The sequence below is a fragment of the Schistocerca serialis genome, chromosome 6, assembly GCF_023864345.2.
Source record: "Schistocerca serialis cubense isolate TAMUIC-IGC-003099 chromosome 6, iqSchSeri2.2, whole genome shotgun sequence".
NCBI classification, from domain to species: Eukaryota; Metazoa; Arthropoda; class Insecta; order Orthoptera; family Acrididae; genus Schistocerca; species Schistocerca serialis.
Window position 1 is genome coordinate 464,434,222 of NC_064643.1, and position 26,676 is coordinate 464,460,897.

The following is a 26,676-nucleotide window of genomic DNA, read 5'->3' on the forward strand; positions in this document are numbered from 1 at the left end:
GCGGAGGCGCTCAGCATATTTGATGTTCTTGGTGGGCAGGTCGTCTGGGTAACTATCGAACACCACACTTGTCGCACTTCCGCTGTAGTGTCTTGATAAACTGCACACTCACATTATGCACAATATTCTAGTAAAGCAAAAGCTGCTCTTCCAAATAGTGCATTTTAAATGAAAATCAGAGGTGACCCATATAAAATATATTTGCCTCCAAATTTGGTCAAATGTAGGGTTCTGATTTTCTTGCAGGTAACTTTCTGGACGATTACCTTAGGAGTTACAAAAGATACTCTTTTGTCATTATTACACTGGCTTGCCAAGCAGAACATATACACAAAGGCAGAATAACAACGTGCAAAAATGCTTTGCCGTTTAATAAGGGGTTGCCAAAGTTGACCTTAAATTTCTTGTCACGGAATTTACCCCTGACTTTGAACAGTTTTTTAATTTTTTTTCAATCTATACTCATGATAATGTTATTTTTGAGTTCTCTGCATAAAACTGATCTAGAGACCTAGATTTGTAAATGTGAAGTAGCTTACATGCAAAGCAATGAAAGTACAAACTTAGCCGTACAGAAACGGGTGGTCCATTTCACTATTGGTCTCATCAAACGCAGAATTTATTCCTCTATATCGTTTGTAGGAACCACTTTATTGATAAATGAGTAGTTTCAACGATGTTACCAAAACACAGAGGTTAAAACGAAAAAAAAAATAGTTCAAATGGCTCTGAGCACTATGGGACTCAACATCTATGGTCCTCAGTCTCCTAGAACTTAGAACTACTTAAACCTAACTAACCTAAGGACATCACACAACACCCAGTCATCACAAGGTAGAGAAAATCCCTGACCCCCCCGGGCGTGGGAAGCGGGAACGCTACCGCACGACCACGAGCTGCAGACTTGAAACGAAAATTTTTCATCAACATGTAAAATTGGTCCAGTTTTGAAGAGCACTAGTATGGAACGGGTGGTCCAAAAAACATGCGGGTGGTCTCATTCAATGTAGAATTTCATGCCCTACAATTTGTAATTCCACTATATTTTCTATATTGTGAGTCATTTACGAGATATAATCACAAAACCGGAAAAATACCCCTTTTTCGGGTACATTTTTGCCCCCCACCACTTTTCCGCAACTCCGCCGTGGGGGAAACCTAGGACAGTCATATTGGGCCACAAGTGAAGCCGTTAAAATAATAAAACCTTTTGTAGCAATTATTTCCGATTTGTATAATTTTTAGGTTTAACTCCACTGGACCGAGCGAGATGGCGCAGTGGTTAGCACACTGGACTCGCATTCGGGACGACGGTTCAACCCCGCGTCCGGCCATCCTGATTTAGGTTTTCCGTGATTTCCCTAGATCACACCAGGCAAATACCGGGATGGTTCCTTTGAAGGGGCGCGGCCGACTTCCTTTCCCATCCTTCCCTAATCCGAGCTTGTGCTCCGTCTCTAATGACCTCGTTCTCGACGGGACGTTAAACACCAATATCCTCCTCCTAACTCCACTGGACTATTTTTCTAATGAAGAATTCTGCGTCTTACTGGGAGAGGCATTTGAAATGATTACCCATTCCTTAGCTAAGAAGGGAACTTAGGTACTGGGAAGGAACAAAATATCAATATAACAGAGCCAAAAACACACAAAGTCGTGACTTATTGCTGTATTTCCCTCTGCTTAAAATAATTATGCTATTCGAACAACAAACTACAAGACTCTTAATATGAAAAACCACAAGTAAAGTTATTACCCGATTGTCATTCCATCATCAGGCTTCGCTGTGTGATACATGATATATCATCAACATTCTGCATTGAAGTATAACCATCTGTTACAATATGCTTGGCAAAAGGCAACCAATACCATCGTTTCAAAACATAATTAGTGTGGCATTTTATAGTGGGCTGCTTCATTGCAAAAGTGATGACTATTGAAAAGTGCTTGTAGTCAGACGTGTATATGTTCTGTTCCATTTCAGCTGCGCAATACTACTAGGTCAGTAGAAAAAGTTTGTTTTTCAGATAGCAGAATCATTTTCAGCAGAGGGAAATACAGCAATATGTCAAATGAAACTATACGTTTCCAGAGAACTTTTCAAGTTTCAAACATCTATGATGTATATATGCAGACCGAAGAGACAAACGGAAATTATTACCAAGCCCGGGATTCGAATCGAGATCTGCTGCTTAGTAGGCAGATGCGTTAACGACTATGCCACCCTGGCACATTGGCGTTTTACAACTGCAAGGAATATCCTAGTACACCTTTCTAAAAAAAACCAAATTCAATGCTGTTCGAGTCTGGAGGAGTGCCAAATGGGCTGAGGCGTGAATGGCAATCTGGACTGAGGGGGGTAGACCATGTAGTTGTGAGAATTTGTACCGAGACCGAGATTCGAAATCATTTCTCAAGTTCATTAGGTAGATGAGCTAACTACTACGCCACCCTGGCACAGTGGCGTTGTACAACTGCGCACACTACTGTAGTATTCCCCCTAATCAACCCAAATTTAATGCTGTTCGAATTTAAGGGAAATGCCAAGTGACCTGACGTGTGAATGGTAATTTAGATTGCAGAGGGTGGCAAACTAGGGCAATCCATGCAGTTGTCGAAACTCACTTTGCTAGGATGGTATAGTGGTTAGCGTATCTGCTTAGTGAGCAGGACACCAGGGTTCGAATCCCACGCTTGGTACAAATTTTCATTCATCGCTTCAGCCTGCAAATATACATCAACATGTCACAACACTGAAATATGTGTGTTTCTGGCCCCATATATCGATATTTTGTTTCTTTACAGTACCAAATTTCCTACTGTGCTGTATGCCATTTTCCACCGCCCATCTACCATAGTGTGCTGCAGCGTTAATTTAAAAGACCCGCTGTTTCAAACTGTTCAAACTGTTGCGTAGTGGGTAAGCAGGCAGTGCCCTTTGCGTTAGCCAGGAGAATGGCCAGTGAGTCGGCCGGAGCCTTCGCGGTGGTCTGTGCCGTGGGCTGTCGACACTGTATTGTCTTTGAGAGTTGAAGTGAGCGGTTTTACCCCCCATGTTAGCCGAGACCGCTAATCCGCTGCTTCCTGGACTCGGGTAGGCACGCCAGCCCCAAATCGAATCCGCCCGGCGGATTAACGATGAGGGCCGGTGTGCTGGCTAGCCTGGATGTGGTTTTTAGGCGGTTTTCCACATCCCAGTAGGTGAATACCGGGCTGGTCCCCACGTCCTGCCTCAGTTACACGACTCGCAGACATTTGAAAACGTTTGCACCATTTCGTGGCTTACACTAGACGCAGACAGCTGGCGTATGCTACTTCTGTCCTGGGGGGTACGGGGTGGCAACAGAAAGGGCGTTCGGCCACCCTCTGACACTAAAATTGCCAAATCCATAGTAACATGGCTGACCCCGCGTTGGAGTGGGACAAAGGCCCAAGGAAATGATGATGATGAGTTGAAGCGAGTGGTTTTGTTTTCTGATGTTTTCTTGTCAATGTCCACGAAAGAACCGCGTAGATCATTGATTACTACAATATGCTTCCAGCTGTCATATTGGCAGGTTCAACATTGTTGTGTTTTTCTGTTGACGTTAGGTGTTATTAAACGAATACAAGCAGGGACTAAGAATTTGCCACTCTTAGCGATGTTTGTTGTACCTGTGTGCTTTTCCTTAAGAGGAATTCGTTTGACAATGTTATTCTGTGGTTTGCATAGCTCTAGCTGTTCTTTAAATATTTATGTGTTTTAACACTACTATACTGAGGGGATGAAATGTTATATTGCTACTAAACCAACCCAAATATTACTAATCCACTTTTTATTCAAAGGAAGATTGTAACCTCCCCACAAAATAAATATTATGAATAATATTCACATTTAGTGTAACCTCCCAAAAAATAAATTGCGTAACCTATTAATAATAAAATGTGACTAACCTCCCAATTATATTGCGACTCACTTATAACCTTTCAATAATTGACTGTGAATTTAAACTGGGAAATTTTGGACGTCAGCAGTGCTGCGTCATGGCCCTGGAAATTCATTCTGAATAAATTGAAAAATCTTACTTCAATTAGGTCGTCGGATAACGCGTATATATATCTGCTCCTATAAGAAATTTTTCTGGCGCAGCTCAGTGCAATGCTGGCCGATAGATTTGTCATGTATAAAAAGAAACAACTGATATTTCTTTTCAATAATCGGGATGACGAAGGTTTGGAGAAATTAGTAAATTCTTTAAATTGAAATGAATGATTGTCAAAAGTTACTTTTTATGAGAAAGATTATTACTAAGAGACTTTTTTTAAAACATTTACATGGACTTGATATAACAGTGCTACATATGCGCGAGGCTGCTTTTACCTTATACTACAACGCTCAGGCTCCGCCATCGCTCTACACGACCTGCCCAGCCAACACGATACACCAGACTGCTCGCTACTACTACTACTACTACGACTACAACTAACACACAGTTCCTAGTGCAGTCAAGACTGCTCTTTGGTCTGAGATTCTCTTATAGCTTACATATCGCAGGCAGCGCATGAGCAATCCATTGAAATTACATCTGCTCGAGTGCGCTAGCAATAAGTTCCTTAATCATGGACCTCTTACAAGATACAATTTATTGGTTGCGCATTAACTGATTACAATTATTAGGTACATACAGATTAAGTACAAAATGCCTTTTTTATACCCTACTGTAACTGTAAATTTTGCAGTGGTTTTGCAAAGTAGTGTTAAGTGATGCACCGATTCGTTTGGCAGCTATTAAATATGGTGCGATTATACATCGCTGCCATTTTACTGGTACAAGTCCGTCGCTGGTAGAAATACTCATGAGGAGTTGGTTCGATTCCCATGTAAGCGTATCAGTTGAAGGGGCATGCCTTTGGTTGCAAGAATTTCCTTATTGTGCGTTTATAAACAGTAACAGAGTGACGTTGCTCGTCTTTATATTCCAGCGCATCCGGAATTGAGTAAGCTTAGATCACCAATTTCTTTTAATATGTCGTTAGTTGTTGGTGCTTATACACTCCTGGAAATTGAAATAAGAACACCGTGAATTCATTGTCCCAGGAAGGGGAAACTTTATTGACACATTCCTGGGGTCAGATACATCACATGATCACACTGACAGAACCACAGGCACATAGACACAGGCAACAGAACATGCACAATGTCGGCACTAGTACAGTGTATATCCACCTTTCGCAGCAATGCAGACTGCTATTCTCCCATGGAGACGATCGTAGAGATGCTGGATGTAGTCCTGTGGAACGGCTTGCCATGCCATTTCCACCTGGCGCCTCAGCTGGACCAGCGTTCGTGCTGGACGTGCAGACCGCGTGAGACGACGCTTCATCCAGTCCCAAACATGCTCAATGGGGGACAGATCCGGAGATCTTGCTGGCCAGGGTAGTTGACTTACACCTTCTAGAGCACGTTGGGTGGCACGGGATACATGCGGACGTGCATTGTCCTGTTGGAACAGCAAGTTCCCTTGCCGGTCTAGGAATGGTAGAACGATGGGTTCGATGACGGTTTGGATGTACCGTGCACTATTCAGTGTCCCCTCGACGATCACCAGTGGTGTACGGCCAGTGTAGGAGATCGCTCCCCACACCATGATGCCGGGTGTTGGCCCTGTGTGCCTCGGTCGTATGCAGTCCTGATTGTGGCGCTCACCTGCACGGCGCCAAACACGCATACGACCATTATTGGCACCAAGACAGAAGCGACTCTCATCGCTGAAGACGACACGTCTCCATTCGTCCCTCCATTCACGCCTGTCGCGACACCACTGGAGGCGGGCTGCACGATGTTGGGGCGTGAGCGGAAGACGGCCTAACGGTGTGCGGGACCGTAGCCCAGCTTCATGGAGACGGTTGCGAATGGTCCTCGCCGATACCCCAGGAGCAACAGTGTCCCTAATTTGCTGGGAAGTGGCGGTGCGGTCCCCTACGGCACTGCGTAGGATCCTACGGTCTTGGCGTGCATCTGTGCGTCGCTGCGGTCCGGTCCCAGGTCGACGGGCACGTGCACCTTCCGCCGACCACTGGCGACAACATCGATGTACTGTGGAGACCTCACGCTCCACGCGTTGAGCAATTCGGCGGTACGTCCACCCGGCCTCCCGCATGCCCACTATACGCCCTCGCTCAAAGTCCGTCAACTGCACATACGGTTCACGTCCACGCTGTCGCGGCATGCTACCAGTGTTAAAGACTGCGATGGAGCTCCGTATGCCACGGCAAACTGGCTGACACTGACGGCGGCGGTGCACAAATGCTGCGCAGCTAGCGCCATTCGACGGCCAACACCGCGGTTCCTGGTGTGTCCGCTGTGCCGTGCGTGTGATCATTGCTTGTACAGCCCTCTCGCAGTGTCCGGAGCAAGTATGGTGGGTCTGACACACCGGTGTCAATGTGTTCTTTTTTCCATTTCCAGGAGTGTATTTATTATTTTACTATTAAGTTTGAATAATTGTTTGTGTCTCAGTGGGTTTCCAGATTAGTTTTCTCTGGGGGGTTACTGGTTTTCGATGTTGTTAAGTTGGAAATTTATGGGAGTATCCAGGAGATTAACTTTGTTGTAGTATTAATGTTGTTTTTCTCTTTTTAATCTGTTAGTGGCTGTCATTTGCAGTTCACCTTTAGAGGCCTTAAAGTAATCCCAAATTGAATCGTAGTTAATGACCGATGTATCTTATGTCGGTTAAGGGTTCTCACTTACTGTATTTAGATTATGGTCTCCATATGAAGTAATACTTTAGCGTGCATGAAGCTGAACATGAACGCATTTCTAAGTACGTTGTAAACCACGTATAACCCTAAGCCTTGCAGAGTCGCTTAACAGCACTAGCTGGTTGTTGGTTCTGGTTCCTCACTTTAGAGGTCGTTCAAGTATCGTGAAACGGATAAACCCCAGCTCTCCACTGAGGTGTTGCTCGAAGGACCGAGCGGAGTTTTCTTTTTTTTAGCCCTGGAATGGGTCATCATTCGAACGTTTCCCGCGGTAGGAAGTGCAGTTTTGCTTATGAATGTCTCCTAACACTGTTATCTGGATGAGAGGCTTATGTGATAAATACATTTTTGTGCGTTCTGAGCGTGCGAGGTGACACGCTTCCCTTGTCAGTGTGCTTTTTTGCCAGTGGACAAGTAAATACCGTCACAAGACTCTGCGCCGATATATAGTGACAGCAAATTGTAGTTCGCAGAGAATTTCATGGAATACTTCATGGGAAATGCTTAAAAGTAAGCAAACCATCCGTAATTCTATATGCAAAGTGTTGTGAAACGACTGTTACGGGTATCTAAATTGATGTAATGTCCTGAAGAAAACCGTTAATACTTACAGTTCTGAAGTTAGCAGCACACCTTGTGGCATGTGCAGCCTGGCGCGGCCAATAACGTCCACGTCAGCGCGGGAAAGCACGTCCTCTGCAACAGTAATACATTCGTTATCATTTTAGTTTCGTCGAGGAAATGCAGATTTTTTAAAGGATCGAATCCCCGCATAAAGAAGAATTCGAAGGCCACATTGTTTCACAAAATAATGAGTTAAGTTGTTAAGTATTTGAAGAGAAGGTAAACGACAAAAAGTTTACAAAAGGATTGAAATTGTGTACAAAGTGCTCTCAATATGAAATACTGGATGGATGTAGTGTGGGTAATTTGCACTCTGTTTTAAGCACAAGCAAATTTTTCAAGCACATCAGTGTTTATGGCACCTATCTCCTGAACTATGTGTTGCACTGTGATATAAGTTTGCAGATATTTACAATGGTATGTATGGATAATGTGTGCAAAATGTTACGAATAGAGTTAGTAGTGAAGGAGCAATAAATTTAAAAGGCATGCCTGATGCTATAAAAATGTAATAATCGACAAACTTTATCCGTTCGCCATTTTGTGAGGGGGAGGGGCAGGGTGTCAGAAGGAAAATAGTTCGAAAATGTTTGAAATTATGTAGAAAATTTGTTGGAAGTCGCCAGTTGCGCCCATTCACAAATACTGGGTGAGTATAGTCTGGTTAATCTGCGTGTCATGATCAATGCTGCCTCAAGACTTATATACAATTTCCAGTTGTAATATTTGTCTTGCTGTGTTAAAAATTTAATGTATGATTATACCTCTTAATGAGTAGATTATGAACGGAATTTAAATTTTTAAATTTGGTCAATAATGACTTGAAATATAGCACTCCGTCTTCAGGCCACGAGTGGCTTACCGGGACCATCCGACCGCCGTGTCATCCTCAGCGGAGGATGCGGATAGGAGGGGCATGGGGTCAGCGCACCGCTCTCCCGGTCGTTATGATGGTATTCTCGACCGAAGCCGCTACTATTCGGTCGAGTAGCTCCTCAATTGGCATCACGAGGCTGAGTGCACCCCGAAAAATGGCAAAAGCGCATGGCGGCCCGGATGGTCACCCATCCAAGTGCCGACCGTGCCCGACAGCGCTTAACTTCTGTGATCTCACGGGGACCGGTGTATCCACTGCGGCAAGGCCTTAATGACTTGAAACATAGCAACTCAAATTTTTGCTGCACCTGAAAACCGTTATATAAGCAACCTACCATTCGGCCATACCCAGTGAACTATGGACCATGAACCGAATTAACCGTTTGGTAACACAGATAGGGGAGGCGTGCATAAAAAAGGCAAATCCCCTGCAGAGGCCTCATAAGCAAATTTCCTTTGAGCCCTCTCGCTCATTTGCTTTAGTTGGCCTTGTGAGCGTACAAATATCAATGGCGCTTCGATAGATCGGAAGTTATCCCTACCGTTCTCCGCTAAGCCCAAGATCCACATGGCGTGCAAATCCCCCGTGAGTTACGGAGTGTGGTGAGTGTTTGGTGCCTGTCGAAAACACGGGTAGGCAGTTGGTCTGCCGTATCGCATCATGTGGCGAATAAGTATGTGGGGGCGCGGTCTCTTTACGGCGACCGAACGAAATCGAATGGGACAATAACTAAGTTAAGTGAAAATGGCGTGTGTGTGTGTGTGTGTTCAGGTAAGCTGAGTGGACTGAAGCTTGACGTAAGAACGAATTTCAAGATCTCGAGATACACTCGTAATAAAAGCTGTGTTATTCATAAACTGTTTAATTTCAAGACACATTTTCATCATAATGTGTTCAATGAGTGAGTAACACTTAAGAAATGCAGTAGCAGACTTGGCACGACACGTGTCACACAGGCACATGGTTATTGCAGCGAGCCGGCCGGAGTGGCCGAGCGGTTCTAGGCGCTACAGTCAGGCGCCGCGTGACCGTTCCGGTCGCAGGTTCGAATCCTGCCTCGGGCATGGATGTGTGTGATGTCCTTAGGTTAGTTAGGTTTAAGTAGTTCTAAGTTCTAGGGGACTGATGACCACAGCAGTTAAGTCCCATAGTGCTCAGAGCCATTTGAACCATTTATTGCAGCGACATGTGCACCTCGGCAATTAAGATGTCTGGAAATGCTGTCTAGAAATAGTTTCATTCCGAATCAATATGACCGCAAACAAAATGTCAAGAAAATGAACAGTTTATAAAATAGTCAAACGAGGGGGCAAATTACTGCCTACTCTCCCCACTCTGCCCCCACTTTCTCGCAGCTGAGCCCTTGCACATTTAAAGAAGGAAATCAGATGTCGATCCTACTTGACTTTCTGGTCCCAACAAGTTGTCCCTTGAGTAACGAAGTTTCCTATGATCTGCGAGACCGAGTCTACTTAATGTGAGGTTATGGCTGAGGCCTCAATGCACCTGAGTGATCTGCACCTTCCGACATTATTGTTAATCAGATCGCTCCTCTTTGGATCATTGCAGGTGTCGTGCAATAGATAATTTAGTGAATTGAATTTATTAAGCAAGTCTAGACGTAACATATGTAAAATATAGTAGCTGTATTTCACAAGATGATAAAAATCGGGATTTCTTCAAACAAACGAACGGTTACTATAAAACCCCATTCATTACAATTCCCTGTAGATTTCAAGTTAAGCACAAGTGCACGAAGACAGGAAACTGTTACGTTCATTTAGTCGTAATACAGATTACGATGGGATTAAAATACCAGCACCTTGGCAAAGATGGGATAATGAGAGGAAGTGAATGTTTTGAAGTCAACACAACACCTAGGAAAACAACTAACTTCGCAGAAGTCACACAGTGATTCCCGAATGTTAATCAGAGAGGAAAGAAAGAACTACGGAAAGAATCGTGTATGCACCAGCTACGTATCTTGATTGAGCACATATTCAGCTCAGGATTGCTAATGAACGTACTTGAATAAAAAGGGTGAAAACCCTAATGTCAATCTAAAATCTTCACATACATCCAATAACTCGATATGTAAATTGCTCATCATAACACATTATCGCTACCCACGAGTGACGGCTCTGGTGGCAGAAATTTATACGTCGTCCGGCGTGTAGCGAAGGATGCTCTCATTCGGAGCCCAGAGTAGAGGTACCTCTGTCGGCTAAAGCATCCCCTGGGGAATCTCGTTTGGAAGTAAGATCTATAGATTTTTACTGTATATGTTAAGTGTGAGCTCTGTTCATGATTTTGCTCACAAATGACAGTGATTCTTTCGAGCGCCGACCTATCACGTCCATTCTAACGATCCAGCAATCTCCGTTACATACTAAATTTTAATACGATCAACCAATTGTTGGGTTTGTTAGTGGTGGAACTTAGAAATATGCAATGTCTGACACCCACCATCTGCTCTATTTCATGTTACAGCCAACCAGGTCTTCTCCAAGTACACACAAACGAGTTCAATTCTCCGACTGAAGAATTTATTTATGCACTGAGGTGATAAGTCATGGGATTCCTCCTAATATCCTTCGGACCTTCTTTTGCACGGGGTAGTGCAACAACCGAAGTCGTTAGACGTGCCCTTCAGAAATATTGAACTACGTTACCTCTATAGTAGTTCATAATTGTGAAAGAGTTGCCGGTGCAGGATTTTGTGCACGAACTGACCTCTCGATTATGTCCCACAAATGGTCGATGGGACTCGTGTTGGGCGATCTGGGTGGCCACATCATTCGCTTGAATTGTCCAGAATGTTCAAGCCAATCTCGAACAATTGCGGCCTGGTGACATGGTTGGGAACGTGCAGCCCATGAATGGCTTAAAGTGGTCTCCAAGTAGCTGAACATAACACACCACACTATTTTTGAGCCACCACCAGCTTGCACAGCGCCCTGTTGACAAATTGGGTTCATGGCTTCGTGGGGTCTGCACCACTCTCGAACCCTAGCAACAAATCTTACCACTTGACATCGGGAGTCATCTGCCTAGGCGCGGTTTTACAGTCGTCGAGGGTCCAGTCGATATGGTCACGAGCCCAGGAGAAGTGCTGCAGGTGATGTGCTGTTGACAAAGGCACTCGCGTCGGTCATCTGCCGCCAGAGCTCATTGACGTCAGATTTCGCAACACTGTCCTATCGGATACGTTCGTCGTAGCCCACATTGATTGCTGAGGTTATTTCACACAGTGTTGCTTGTCTGTGTTCACTGACAGCTCTGCGTAATTTCCCCTGCTCTTGGTCGTCAAGTGAACGTCATCGGCCGCGACGTTGTCCTTGGGGGGAAATTTGGTATTCTCGTCTCACTCCTGACACTGTGGAGCTCGGAATATTGAATTCTCTAAAGATTTGCTGTATCGAGTGTCCCATGCGTATAGCTCCAACTAACACTCCGCCTTGACAGTCTGTTAAATCCTGTTGTGCGGCCAGCGTCACGTCGGAAACTTTTTCAGATGAATCATCTGAGTGCAAATGGCAGCTCCGCCAGTGGACTGTCCTTTTGTACTTCAGTACGCGATACTACTGCCATCTGTATATGTGCTTATCGCTGTCCCATTACTTTGTCATCTCAGTGTATTATTCACAGTAGCTGCTTTTACTTTTTCTTAGTTGGGTCGAAAACAATTCAGTTAACTTGACGTCTGCCTGGATTCTGCGGGTGGCGTGTCCCTAAGCACAGAAGAGCTGAAGGACCTCTACTCTGGTTCCACTTCAGGAGTCCTCTCTTTGCACCATAATGAGCCTAGCGGTTCCCAGAATACAGGCTACATGCAGGGCACAGGGCGTTCCGAGACTGTACTCCCCGTCGTTGTCAGCTCGCGACGCACCTCCTTGGCGCCAGCGGACTCGCGAATTCAGAAACAGTACACAATAGCTTTCCATCATTTAGGACGCAAGAACGGATGGTGCTCTCCAGCGGAGCTTTGGCCAAACGTAATATACTGGTCTCAACTCCACCTGGCTTCTCCTTCCCCTGATGTGGCGGCAGTGTCTGTCCAAAGGATAGGCAAGCCTGTAGCATTCCAAACTACACATTTAAACAATCATCCTGAATAAGAAATCAATATAGAAATCTAGCAACTAGATCCGGTAATCACTTACGTTACCCTCATAACTGAGCACTAATGTAGATCGGCTGGTTTTATTAATTTAATGGAGTTTGATTATGGTATGTGGCAATATTGACAAAAAATGGTCGTATAACGTTAGTACCTACAATGTGATGGTGGTCGAGTCACAGATAATCATACATAATCTAAATGACTTTCAATTAATCGTACATAATTTATACGATTTCCAATTAAAATGTCTCTTCTCTACTGGAATATACGAGGGTTGGAACTTAAATAGTGGCAACTACTTATTCACAACCGATACCAAACAGTTACATGTTTGCACCTGTTACTGTCCTTCAAAGTAGTCACCAGCATTGTGTAGAACCCGTTGCCAGCGATGTGGAAGGCGTAGTGTACCGTTAGCAGAGCCTGTTCTGTTGATGGTGCGAATGGAGCGGTCTACTGCCTGTCGAATCTCTGGAACAGTTATGAAGCCAGTTCCACTAAGTGGTTCCTCCATCTTCGGAATCAAATCAAAGTCACAAGGACTTAAGTCCGGGGGGGTATGGTGGATGGTACAGTACTTCTCAGTCCCATCGACCGAACAGAGCAGCCACAGCTTGCGCTGTATGCTCCTGCGCATTATCGTGCAAAATGATGGGTGGGTTGCGCAGAAAGTGTCTGCTGATTCTTTCGCAAAGCTGGTCGCAGGTGATGCTCCAGAAACGAACAGTAATATTGTGCATTGACCGTCTGCTGTGGAGGAACGTAATGCGTTAGGATAACACCATCACAGTTGTACACGAGAATCACCATAACTTCAGACGGCTCCATTCACACCATCAGCAGAACAGGCTCTGCTAACGGTATATTACGCCTTCCACATCGCTGGCAACGGGTTCTACACGACGCTGGCGACTACTTTGAAGGACAGTAAAAGGTGCAAACCTGTAACTCTTTTGTATCGGCTGTGAATAAATAGTTGCCACTAATTCTATTGAATTATCCGCACTTTTTGTCAGTTCCAACCATCGTACATAATGAATGTAAAAGAACAGCGTGTTGACACTTGGTTGAAGACATGAGGAAGATTGGGTCTGGCCATGGAGCGTGTTCGGATAGCCTAATGGTAAGACGACTGCTCGTGATAAACGGGAAATCCGGGCTCGAGTCCTGACGCGGCACAAATCTCCATTGTGGTCACTCCATTACAAAGCTGACGGTTGATCATATTCGCAGCTGCGAATTCATTTCGCATATTTGAAAACGGCTGTAGTCGCCGCAGTGCATGTTCCTTCGGACATGCATGCGTATCCAAAGGAATATTGCGTCGAAAATGTGAACAACACAGGCACTGTAATATCGTACGTAATTGAGGTGCTGGCCACAACTTTACTGGTGGATAGTTCAACCACGGAAAGAGAAAAGGTAATGGCAAAGAGGCTACGTTACAGACGAGTGTACTGCTGAACAATAAGCCCACACAATAACAATATTTAGAAATTCTTGACTACCCGAACTCTTCAGGGCTGTTAGTAGCGAACATTATGGGATGATGCTCACCAAAGAAATATAGTTCATACGAGTAAATCAGAAGAGTATATGTATTTGGTACAAAAGAGGAAGATCCACTTGTACTTAATGGTACTGTGATATAATTCTATTGAATTATCCGCACTTTTTGTCAGTCTAAGACCGATTACAATTTCTCGAACTACAGATGAAAAGTCCTTTGTAAAAAATTGTACGTAACAAATGTTGGTTTTGATGTAACATAACACACTCTTAGGTACTATGCAAAATTGCTTGCAATTATCCCTCCCTTTTCGTATCGAACTAGTGTTTGTCAGCTTTCTTCGAGTAGTTCAACTTTTCGTATATATTTCTAATTTGGAAATTATGCTAACATTACTGCAGTGTATTGGTGGTCAGAACCAGCTCTTGTTCGTAGTGACGTAATAAGTTTTGGGGGGTAGCTTCCAAGAAGTAATCCCCCAAACCCTGATACGAAAACACTCCACACCTTAATTTCGATATTCTTGTTCAAAATGGTTCAAATGGCTCTGAGCACTATGGGACTTAACATCTGAGGTCATCAGTCCCCTAGAACTTAGAACTACTTAAACCTAACTAACCTAAGGACTTCACACACATCCATGCCCGGGGCAGGATTCGAACCTGCGACCGTAGCGGTCGCGCGGCTCCAGACTGAAGCGCCTAGAACCGCTCGGCCACTCCGGCCGGCGATACTGTTGTATAAGAGCCTTTTGGAGCTATTGAGGTATTTCAGTCAGAGCTCGAGCTCAAAGTATCTCGATTCCGATAACTAGTTTCATTTAAAACATGATGTTTTAATAACTATCAGTTAATTAAAGTCAATCTATACACACTGATAACTCTCGCAACACTTTTCCTAGACAAAAACCAATTAAAATTTATTAATCCTCTGATCAAACGGAATAAAGTTATATACATCACAAAAACATTGATAGATTTTTAGTTTGACGTTTTTATCTCTTCCAGACCCTTTCAGTCAGGTTAAATCGATACATTAACAGCACAGTTTGCATTTGAAGAGAATAGCCAATTTGTAAGGGACAACCTGTGCCACTTGGATGCAGTGAATTGTCCACACAGTGTATCCCAAGAGGAGTGGTCAGTAATCAGCGATACGACAAGAACAATCATCCCAAGCAAAAAAGTCTAGTAAACATGGACTCTAAAATTCGTGCATTAAGAACTATGAGCTGGCTTGAGGCTATTGTCATTCCCATACCTAAGCCTGGTAAGGACAAACACATTCCTTCCAGCTACCGCCCAGTTCCCTCACCAGCAGCGTCTGCAAGGTGATGGAACGCATGAAAAATGGTCGCCTGGTGTAGTGGCTCGAGTTTCGGAATCTCATCACTAGCGTCCAGTGTGGATTCCTGGGCATCGCTGTGCAGTTGATCATCTCGTAACCTTGTCAACTCATATTATGAACAATTTTTTGTGGAAGTGCCAAACTGTGGCCGTGTTTATTGATTTGGAGAAGGCGTATGACACCTGTTGGAGGACGGGTATCCTCCGTATTATGTACGAGTGGGGCTTCCTGGGTCACCTGCCTCCTTTTATCTGGGAATTTTTAAAAGACCGTGTTTTTAAGGTACACTTTTATTCAAGAGGACGGGATGCCTCAGGGGTCTGTGCTCAGTGTCGTCTTATTTGCCGTAGTGATTAACCCTATTATGGAGTGTCTGCTGCTAGATATCTCAGGATCTCGTTTCGATGATGACTTTGCGATCTACTGCAGCTCTCATCGAACCGATCTACTGGGGCAGCGTCGTCACGATGTCTTGATAATCTTTACTCGTGAGTATCAACAATGGCTTCCGCTTTTCCGCTGAGAAGACTGTCTGTACGAACTTCCAGCGGCGCCGAGAGTTCCTCCCCCATCTCTACGTCTCGGCCCATTCCTTCATTCGTTCGTTCGTTCTTTCGTTCGCTGGGACTCACGTTTCACGGTTATCTGGCACCTCGTTGTACTCGCTCCCTCAATATTCGACGTGTTTTATGCGGTACCTCGTGGGGAAGGGATCGGACCATCCTCTTCCCTTAATACCGGTCCCTTGTTTGTTCGAAAGTGGATTACAGATTTATCGTATATTCATCCGCACGTCCGTCTATCTTACGTCGTCTTAACACCATCCACTATTGTGGGATACGTTTAGCCCTGGTGCCTTCCACTGAGCGTCTTTATGCTGAAGCTGCTGACTTACCGTTGTCCTACTGGCGGGATGTTCTTGTCAGTCCTTAAGCGAGCCATCTGTAGAAGACAGACCTTCTATGCCCGTCCACCCATCCTATGCTCCGGTTTTTGACGATTCCCTCGATCTCCAGTATTGACTGCACCAATCTTCCCTGTTGCCTTCCCTTTCACTTTCGTATGCTTCTTCGACAGTTCCTCTTCACACTCCCTGCCACGTTGCCATGGGTGCCACGAGCTCTTCACCTCCCTGACTGTGTGCAGAGGTATGTGTTCATTTCAGACTCCACTCGGTTGCTAAGAACACTACTCCTGGTCTAGTGTATCGCTGCGAGAGTCTCGCACTTCGCACAGTGTCCTCGGATACACCGACGGTTCCAAGAACTGATCATGGTGTCGGGTGTACCTTTGCACTTGGCGATGATCATTATCAGTATCGGCTTCTTGAGCAGTGCTCTTTTACCGCAGAGCTCTGCGACTTTTACCAGGCCACCCAGTACATTCAGTGATACGGGATTCCAAATTGAGTCATCGGCTCAGAGTCTCTCAGTGCTCTTCAGGGCCATCGCGTGCGTGCTCAGTCCACCCTTTAGGACAACGGATCCAAGACAGCCTCCACTCGCTTACTGTGCAGGGAGACAATGTGGTGTTCCTGTGGGTTGCTGGTCATGCCGGTGTGCCAGGGAACGACGCTGCTGCTGCTGCAGAAAAGGCTGCAGCTCTTCCCTCGGCCTGCTAGTCATTCTCTCCTCGGATGATCTTCGTGTCGCTGTCTGTCGGCGTGTAGTATTACTCTGGAGTGCACAATAGTCTTCTCTCCAAGGAAACAAACTCCGGGACATTAAACCTCTCCCAATAGCACGGTCGCGAGGAAGTGATTCTAGCCTGGCATGGTATAGGACACTGTCGTTTCAATCACCACCATTTATTAAGTGGCGACCCTGCCCCACTACTACTCTCAGCCCTTGACGATGCGCCACTTTCTGATCCGTTGCCCATTTCTTCACTGTTTATTTTTACGTCTATGTTTGCAGTCTACTTTTTCCGATGTTTTAGCGGATGATATGCTTTCTATTTATTGCGTCTTACTTTCGCTTCGCCGCAGCGGTATGGTGAAGCAAACTTCAAGCGTCCCGTATGGACCTCCGCCATCTCAACGAGGTTTTGAGAAATTTTACCCGTGGACATCCTTGACTTAGCTGCTTCTCTTTTAAAGTTAGTAGGTTGTTTTTTTTCTTTGTCGCCTCACGTTTTTATTTAGTACACCTTTTTTCTTACGTTAGGATACGGGGACTTACGGCCTTAGCAGTTTTGCGCCCTAAAGCACCAGAAAAAAAGAACGCTTGGTAAAGAAAGATTGATAAGAACGCACTTGTCTCAGGGACACTGACGAGTAGTCTTGCTCCAGAGTGTCGGAGAGAGAGAGAGATGTCTCCAGCTGACAGCAGGCTACAGAGGGCAAGCTGGACTCAGAATTTCCAGCTGCCACTGCAGCTGGGTTCCACATTCATTCCATCCAATAATGGTAAGCTTGAGGCAGCGATTCAATCAGTGAGCCAAGGTGGATCCAAAGCAAATTAATTTGCATTAGGGTTTAATTGCACAGATTTAACGTTAGCATCCAGCTAGTAGCACCCATCGTGCACTTTGGCGAATCTATTGGTATTCATACTTGCTTTTCTGTGGTCCTTTCTTCAAATTACTAGCTAGTTTCCCAGTCATTTGGCACACCCATGGCAGTTTCAGATTATGCCTTCATGTGTCCACTGATACGTGTCAAGGCATGGTTATAGCTTTTTGCCCATTTATTAAATGTTCGTACGCTTGATCCGGTGGGCATATGATTTTATTTGTTGTATTACGAGCTATGTCGGCTCGTAATGTTTTCCAGGCATTCATCGAACCCAAACCCTACCATTCGCACTACAGTAGGGGGGTGGCGAGAGCTCGTGTGCAGCGCAGCACGTACCTATGGAGCGTCGGAGCAGGACGGCGGAGACGCTGACGTCGACGCTGTCCCCGTCCGCTTCCAGCGGCCCCGCGACGCACTGGAACGTCTGGCAGCGCGTCCTGTCCAGCCTGGAGCAGTCTGCAGAGGCGCGCAGCTCGCTTCCAAACGCTGCCGTGCTGATCTGCACAAAACATTTCACCTCGCGGTTCCTTACGACATTTAGAAAAGATTATTATTTAAATTGTTTTTTGTCATTGCTGTCGTGTTAATTGTTTTGTACTGCTGCATTGCCTTGTCCCTTAGTTTATGCTTCTGAACTCAGTAAATTTAAGTTAGCTTAAGAGAGGGTAGGCTATATAAGAAAATGAGTTGTGATGAATTGGAAGAAATGCAGTGAGAAGTTATATGAAAAAGATTTGGCCCAAATTAGTATTGCAAAATGAGAAATAATTATTTTGAAAGAGGATATGAATAAAATACAGAAAGCATGCTTGGATAGGATTTTTTTTTTTTTTTTTTTTTTTGAGGAACAAATGTTGAAATAAGATGAAGGGTCTATGGAATGAAGTTTTGGGTTGGACTGCAGTACCAAATGTTACACTGAAAACAAACCCTGTCCTTTCCTTTTGTGTTATTCCGCTATGTGTTTGTGTACCCTTGTGTATTTGTGTTTTTCCTGTCTTTATGTGTTTAGCTAATAAGAGTTATGTTGTAGAATTTTTCTAACACTAAGCTAAATTCACTATGATGAGGAATACTGTTATACTCAAATATAATTTGCATTAATAATATGTTATTTACTTTGTAAAGATGTTTAGACATTATTTTCGAAAGCTATTCTGATCTTTTATGTATTTACTTATGTCATAATCCCTGTAAACCTGATGTATATGTTTATTTCTATTCATCTGTAAAGCCCATATTACTACAAATGTCGCGTCCGGCCATCCTGATTTAGGTTTTCCGTGATTTCCCTAAATCACCCCAGGCAAATGCCGGGATGGTTCCTCTGAAAGGGCACGGCCGACTTCCTTCCCCAATCCGATGGGACCGATGACCACGCTGTCTGGTCTCCTTCCCCAAACCAACCAACCAACTACAAATGTTATCTGTACTATTACGTACTTTAGTGATGTATTTTGTACCTTTGTAATTGTATTCTTACATTGTAAATTTATAATTGTATAGACACCCGTGCTTCAAATTAAGTTTCATTTCACTGCACACCTTTCTGTTGGTCATAATATATGCACAATATGTGAGAAGTTGGGATTGTTAGTGTTTGCACGTGTGTCAGTAATTCAACAAGGGACTGGTTAACAGCATTGCTGGTTCTAAGGACAATTCCAAAAACTTTGTGAGTGCACAAGTGGTGGTTTATGCACTTGCTATATTGTCTGCAAGACTCTTCGATGGTGATTGTGCACCTGCACAGTCGCAACAGATGGCTGCTGCCCGTCTCTACAAGGACTGCAGTGGGTCTGCACCTTTGATGGCCCACCGGTACCATACTCTTTACCAGGACTACAGTAGGTCTGCTCTGTGATGACCTACCTACCAATATTCTTCAAAACTTCGACTGACTCTGTTGTGGTCCATTACCTGTCTACATGTCAAGAGACAGCACTGTCTTTCCGTTGGAAGCACAACACTACTTCTTCAAGACTGCATAGAAATCCACTACTTCCATGTGCATTTTCCTTTACTGCTCAGACTTTGAGAAAAAGAAAGAAAACTGTAATTGCTGTTGTGATGAATGATCAGCACTGTCTTAATGAGAACAATTTTTGCTTTTGACCAACATTGCATCAATAAGTGTGTGCATTTGATATCTTTGTTATTGTAATTATGAAAAATTGTATCAAATCATTATTGGCCACTGCCCAAAACAATTTGTTAATTTTTTTGTGGGGAGCATTGGGGCTATGTAAATAGGCTGTTTAGGTTTTTATGTTGGTAACGCCACGTAGCGCTCTACATGAAAATCACTGACTGTGCTGTGTGCCGTCTGTGGCTGGTTTGCATTGTTGGAATATTTGCTATTATAGTGTTGGGCAGTTGGGTGTGAACAGCGCATAGTTGGAGGTGAGCCGCCAGCAGTGGTGGATGTGGGAAGAGAGATGGCAGAATTTTGAGAACGGACGATGTGGACGTGTGTCCATCAGAAAGAGTAAATTTGTAATACTGGATATCATGAACTGATATATATATATGATCACTTTTGAACATTATTAAGGTAAATACATTGTGTGCTCTCTATCAAAATCTTTCATTTGCTAACTATGCCTATCAGTAGTAAGTGCCTTCAGGAGTTAGAATCCTTAATTTAGCTGTCAGTATTGGCGCTCGCTGTATTGCAGTAGTTGAGTAACGAACATTTTTGTGAGGTAAGTGATTCATGAAAGGTATAGGTTATTGTTAGTCAGGGCCATTCTTTTGTACGGATTTTTGAAAGTCAGATTGCGTTGCGCTAAAAATATTGTGTGTCAGTTTAGTGTTGATCAGAATAAGTAAAGAGATAAATGTCTGAGTACGTCCAGTTCTGCTCAGCTGTTTGAAAATCAAATAACGTAAGAGGATTACCAGCACAGTAACTCACTAAAATTTCTAAGGGGCGATTTCATAATGAACAAATCAAAATAAAAAGGTAGCCTATTAGTCCTTGCGGACACGCCCAAGGAGTATTTCAGCCAAATTTCAGAAATATGTCATTATTAGCGTTCCCGCGATCCCTTCCGTAAGCTTAAAATATACTGTATCTGTAGATGACGGAACGGATTGCGGGCACACTGATAAAGATATTTTTCTGAAATTTGGCTAAATTACTCCTGGGACATGTCCGCAAGGAGCAATACGGTAATTTTTTTTATTTACTCAGTAGCTATTGCTCAAGACGTGACCGAGCGAAAACGACAAAACTACACCTTTGATTCAAACATACGTCAGTTAATTATTTGGTCAAATCTATAAAAAAAAACTGTTCTATTACTCCGTGCACAATATGATAGAGATTAAGAAACTAGTATGGTTGTTTTTTAATTTCAGGTCAGATTTGCAAACTGCAGGACGTCCGTTACAGACACACCTCATTGTGGACACAGCAACTTTAACACCTCGAATGTGGGGCTTAATGATGACTGAATTTCTTAAAAAATTCCTAAAACGTTCTCCAAGAATCAATAAATAATGTGCAAAAAGTTTATGTTAACGGCTGCATTAGTTTCTTTTTAAAAAAGCCGCTTATTTTATAGATTGACTGAGGACAATGCAAACCGCGACAGCTGTTGACCAAGTGTTTAAGCGGGGCGAAAACAAGACTGAGAATTCCACAATGGACTATTCTCCGAATTTTCGTAGCTAAGCGAAAATTGGGAAATGCACAAATGAGGTATTAAACTTTACAGATAACTTTGTTCGTTAACGAAATACTCCAGAAAACGATCGTCTTAAGATCCATATGTGTGCCAAATAGTTAAACGGCTCGTGACGGTGTTGCAAGGTCATGTAAGCGTTGTAGCATGAAATTCTGAAGATTTAAGATGAGTTCATTTTTATAAACATCTTTTTTGGTAGTAGTTTTTATACTACTGCCAATTGCTTATAGTTATAATACATCACTTTTAAAATTGAAATAGTGATTTTTACAAGCACATAAATTTCCACTTTTGTTGTCGATCTTTTAAGCATATAATTCTTCACAGCGCAGTTAATAATTCGTGTTTAATATCTCAATGATTTGAATTCCTTTATCACAGCAATTCATTAAAAGCAGCACAATTTTATACAGTTAATTATGAAAATACTGATACGCTGTGTTACAGGTTTTTTAATTCCAAAAACTGCTCTAAAATGAAAATTTTGCGGTTTAGTTAACGCTGGCAGGGCCCGCAGCCTAGAGCTCTACACATCCTAGCTACGGTCCTGCGGCAGATTATGTCACATCTCTTAAGGAAGGAAGGAAATGCAACCTCGAAAAGGACCATTTAGAAAAAAAATACTGTTGTCTTCAAACCAGTATATGGATGTTTCATTAACTCGTCCCGAAAAAGGGCTGATCGAGAGATACAACTCAGTGAGTATAGCCGTACACCTGCATGCAGGACATGGGCATCCCAAACAAAATGCGAGGCACACTGATTTAGGTATTCCGATATCCCTGAATCATTAAAGGCAAAAGTCAACATAGTTCCTTTACAAAGTCCGCTATCGATTTCCTTTTCCCCCTTGTCCATATCGAGATGGTGACCAATCTACACACAGCAAAAAAGATTTTGCATCACCTCGGCTCCGAGAGTTCCAGAACCTGTACAGGAAATTGGAATAGAGATCAACATAAACATCATTTCCGCTCTTTTTATTGCTCATGAAAACCACACATTCCATGTTGTACCACCATACAGAGAGATCTTCAGAAGTGGTGGTCCATATTGCTGTACACACTCTACTACCCAGTAGCACGTTCTCTTGCATTGCTGCATGCTTCTATTCGTCGTGGCATACTATTCACAAGTTCATCAAGTCCAGATTGCCCCATAGTGCTTAGGGCCATTTGAACCATTTTGAACCTCAAAGTGCTTGGTCGCTCACGTCATCCACAAACAGCCCTTTTCAATCTATCCCAGGCATGTTCGATAGGGTCCATGTCTGGGGAACATGCTGGACACTCTAGACGAGCGATGTCGTTATCCTGAAGGAATTCATTCACAAGATGTGCACGATGGCGGGTGCCAATTGTCGTCCATGAAGACGAATGCCTCGCCATTATGCTGCCAGAATGGTTGCACTATCGGTCGGTGGTCGGCATTTACGTATCTTACAGCCGTTACGGTGCCTTCCATGACCACGAGCGGCATACGTCGGCCCCACATAATGCCACCCCAAAGCGGCAGGGAACCTCCACCTTGCTACACTCACTGGACACTGTGTCTAAGGTGTTCAGTCTGATCGGGTTGTCTCTACAATTGTCTGGTTGAAGGCATATGCTACACTCATCGGTGAAGAGAGCGTGATGCTAATTCTGAGCGGTCCATTAGGCATGCTGTTGGGCACATCTGTACTTCGCTGCATGTTGTCGTAGTTGCAAAGATGGACCTCGCCATGGACGTCGGGAGTGAAGTTGCGCATCATGCAGCCTACTGCGCACAGTTTGAGTCGTAACACGACGCCCTGTGGCTACACGAACCACAATCCGTAGGTAGCGGTCATCCACTGCAGTAGTAGCCCTTGCGCGGCCTGAGCAATTCATGTCATCGACAGTTCGTGTCTCTCTATATCTCCTCCATGTCCGAACAACATCGCATTGGTTCACTCCGAGACGCCTGGACACTTCCCTTGTTGAGAGCACTTCCTGGCACAAAGTAACAATGCGGACGCGATCGGTATTGACTGTTTAGGCATGGTTGAACTACAGACAACACGAGCCGTGTACCTCCTTTCTGGTGGAATGACTGGAACTGATAGGCTGTCGGACCCCCTCCGTCTAAGAGGTGCTACTTATGCATGGTTGTTTACATCTTTGGGACGGTTTAGTGACATTTCTGAACAGTCAACAGGACTGTGTCTGTGATACAATATCCACAGTCAGCATCTACGACGGTTGTTTTTTAAGTAAGGGCCGTTTTTATTTTTTAAAAAAAGATACAAAGACTTTTGTAAAAAAACATTTATTTTCTGATTCTACACACTTTTACCTATTTTTCTACATAGTTGCCTTGTTTATTAAAGCACTTGTCATACCGTACAACTAAGTTTTTAATTTCCTCTTCAAAGAATTCGGCTGCCTGCTCCGACAGCCAAGAGTTCACGGCCGCTTTCACTTCATCGTCGTCATTGAAGCGCTGCCCGCCAAGATGGTGTTTCAGGTACCGGAAAAGGTGAAAATCGCTAGGAGCAAGGTCGGGGCTGTATGGTGCATGGTCCAAAACTTCCCAGCCAAAAGAATCAATCAAATCCCGAGTCTTTTGAGAGGTGTGAGGCCTAGCGTTACTGTGCAGGAGCAAAACTCCTTTTCTCAGCATGCCGCGCCTTTTGTTTTGAATTGCTCTGCGGAGCTTCTTTAGAGTTGCACAGTAGGCATCTGAGTTGATTGTCGTTCCTCGTGGCATAAAGTCCACTAACAAAACACCGCGCCGGTCCCAGAACACAGTTGCCATAATCTTGCGCTTTGACAGCGTCTGTTTGGCTTTGACCTTGACGGGTGAGGTTGTGTGTCGCCATTCCATCGATTGTCGCTTGCTTTCGGGAGTGATATGGGATACCCATGTTTCATCTCCAGTGACAATTTGACTCAACATGTCATCCCCTTCTTCCTCGTAACGAATCAAAAAGTCCAATGAAGTGGCAAATCTCTTCCCTTTGTGGTCCTCTGTGAGGAGTCTGGGTACCCACCGAGAACACAGTTTCTTAAAGTTTAGGTTTTCAGACACAATTTTGTACAAAACCGTTCTTGAAACTTGTGGATATTCCAAAGAAAGAGTGGAAATTGTGAATCTTCTGTCCTCACGAATCTTTGTTTCGACTGCAGCCACCAAATCATCAGTGATCACAGAGGGCCGGCCTGAGAGTTCTTCGTCATGGACGTTTTGACGGCCATTTTTAAACTCTCTAACCCATTGACGCACTTTACCTTCACTCATTGCATTCAAGCCATAAACTTCTGATAACTGACGATGAATTTCTGCAGCTGATAGGCTTCTCGCGGTCAAAAAACGTATCACTGACCGTATCTCACACGCGGCGCGCGATTCAATAATCGTAAACATTATAAAGTAGCACAGCGATGCGTACACGTCAGCTACAGAGCTGCAACTTGCATCAGTGTGAACGGGAAGGATGCCGGCAAGTGGCGCGGTGACTTGTTGCGGCGTCCGCGCGAACTGCGGGCCTATACGCGCGAACGGCCCTTACTTAAAAAACAACCCTCGTACTTTCAGGAGTTCAGGGAACTGGGATGATGCAAAACTTTTTTGATGTGTGTGTATATAGAAAAGGACTCTGACTTATTTACATGGCGCCCATTGCTTGTGACACCGTTGTAAATTGAAAGTTAAGTATTGTCAGCCTTCTTTTTTTGGAATAAAAACTATTAATGTGATTTGCTCGAATTGTTGTATAGCATTCCGAGAACGCAGCATCCTTTAGGCACACTATACGAGACGAGTGGGCAGGTCCCGACACATACAATTTGTAGATTTTGTGAAGGTTTTTGAGAATGTTGACTGGAATCCACACTTTACATTTCAGAATGTGGCAGGGGTAAAATGCAGGGAAAGGAAGGTTAGTTACAAGCTGTACAGAAACCACACTAAAGTCACATGAGTCAAAGGGCATGAAAGGAAAGCAGTGGTTGAGAAACAAGTGAGAGGGGATTTTAGCTCATCCACGATGTTATTCGGAGTGTACTTTGAGCGGCCTGTGAAGGAAAACAAGGAGATTCGGAAACGGAATTAAAAGTCAGGAAGAAGAAATAAAAGCTTTGACGTTCGCCAATAGAGTTGAAATTCTGTCAGAGACAACTTTGGACTTTGAAATGCAGTTGAACCGGGATGGACAGTGTCTTGAAAGGAAGATACAAAACGAAAGTTTACAAAAGCAAAACAATGTTAATGGAATGTAGTCCTATTAATTCAAGAGACGCTGAAGGATCTGGATTAGGAAATAAGCTACTAGAAGTAATAGAAAAGTTTTGCTATTTCAGCAGCAAAATAACTGATGATGGGTAAAGTTGCGAGGATATGAAGTGTAGACTAGCAGTGGCAAAAGAAGCATTTCAGAAGAAGAGAAATTTGTTAAAATCGAGTATAAATTTAAATGTTAGGATGTCTATTCTGAAGGTATTATCTGAATTGTAGCCTTGTACAGAAGTGAAATGTGAACGATAAGCAGTTCAGACAAGAAAAGAATATAAGTTTTTGAAATGTGGTGCTAAAGAAGTCTGCTGAAGTCTAGATGGGCACATCGCATAACTAATGAGGAGGTACTGAATTGAAATGGGGAGAAAAGAAATTTGTGGCATAACTTGAGCAAAAAAAGACGGATCAGTTGATAAGATACATTCTGAGACAACAAGAGTTCGGCAGTTATGTGTTAGGAGGAATTCTGTTTGGGAGGTGATAGGGGGTGCGAATTGCAGAGGGAAATCAAGAGACGAGTACAGTAAGCAGGTTAAAGCTGCTGTGGGTTGCAGTAGTTATTTGGAGATGAAGAGGCTTGCACAGGATAGAGTAGCGTGGATTGCTGGACACCAACAAACATGTTCTACTAAATTAAATTACATTCCACGTGACGTAACGGAGGCATGGCTAGGCCTTTGTAACTGCCAGACTGTAGTCCTTATTCAGATGATACCTGCTCATTACTTGACTGATACCATCAGCAATTACTTCGACGACTCCGTCGATGCTGCCTCAAATGTCAGAAGGATTCAAGTCCTTTTCCCACTTTTTATTGTATTATGCTGTTGTTGTGATGTTATTTTATGTCTTATGACCCTTTGTACTTTTATGAGTAATACTACCCACTGACCGAAAGTGAACGCAACATTAAATAAACGCGACTTAGACTGCTTTTTACAATCAAGGTATAGTAGCCCCTGCAGTTCCGCAGCAACTTTTAAAAAT

At 43.8% G+C, this 26,676-nt stretch overlaps 1 protein-coding gene across 1 annotated transcript in view; it reads right to left on the reverse strand.

Annotated features, from left to right (window-relative positions):
- Window positions 1-26,412, reverse strand: part of LOC126484921 (integrin alpha-PS1-like) — a 148,683-nt gene extending 122,271 nt beyond the window's left edge. Inside the window, exons 1-3 of the mRNA XM_050108522.1 lie at window positions 26,405-26,412; window positions 18,077-18,267; window positions 7,356-7,440 (exon numbers count right to left, since the gene is read on the reverse strand). Of these exons, the coding sequence (XP_049964479.1) occupies window positions 7,356-7,440; window positions 18,077-18,267; window positions 26,405-26,412 (284 nt within the window). The remainder of the gene's footprint in view (window positions 1-7,355; window positions 7,441-18,076; window positions 18,268-26,404) is intronic.
- Between the last annotated feature and the right edge of the window lie 264 nt (window positions 26,413-26,676).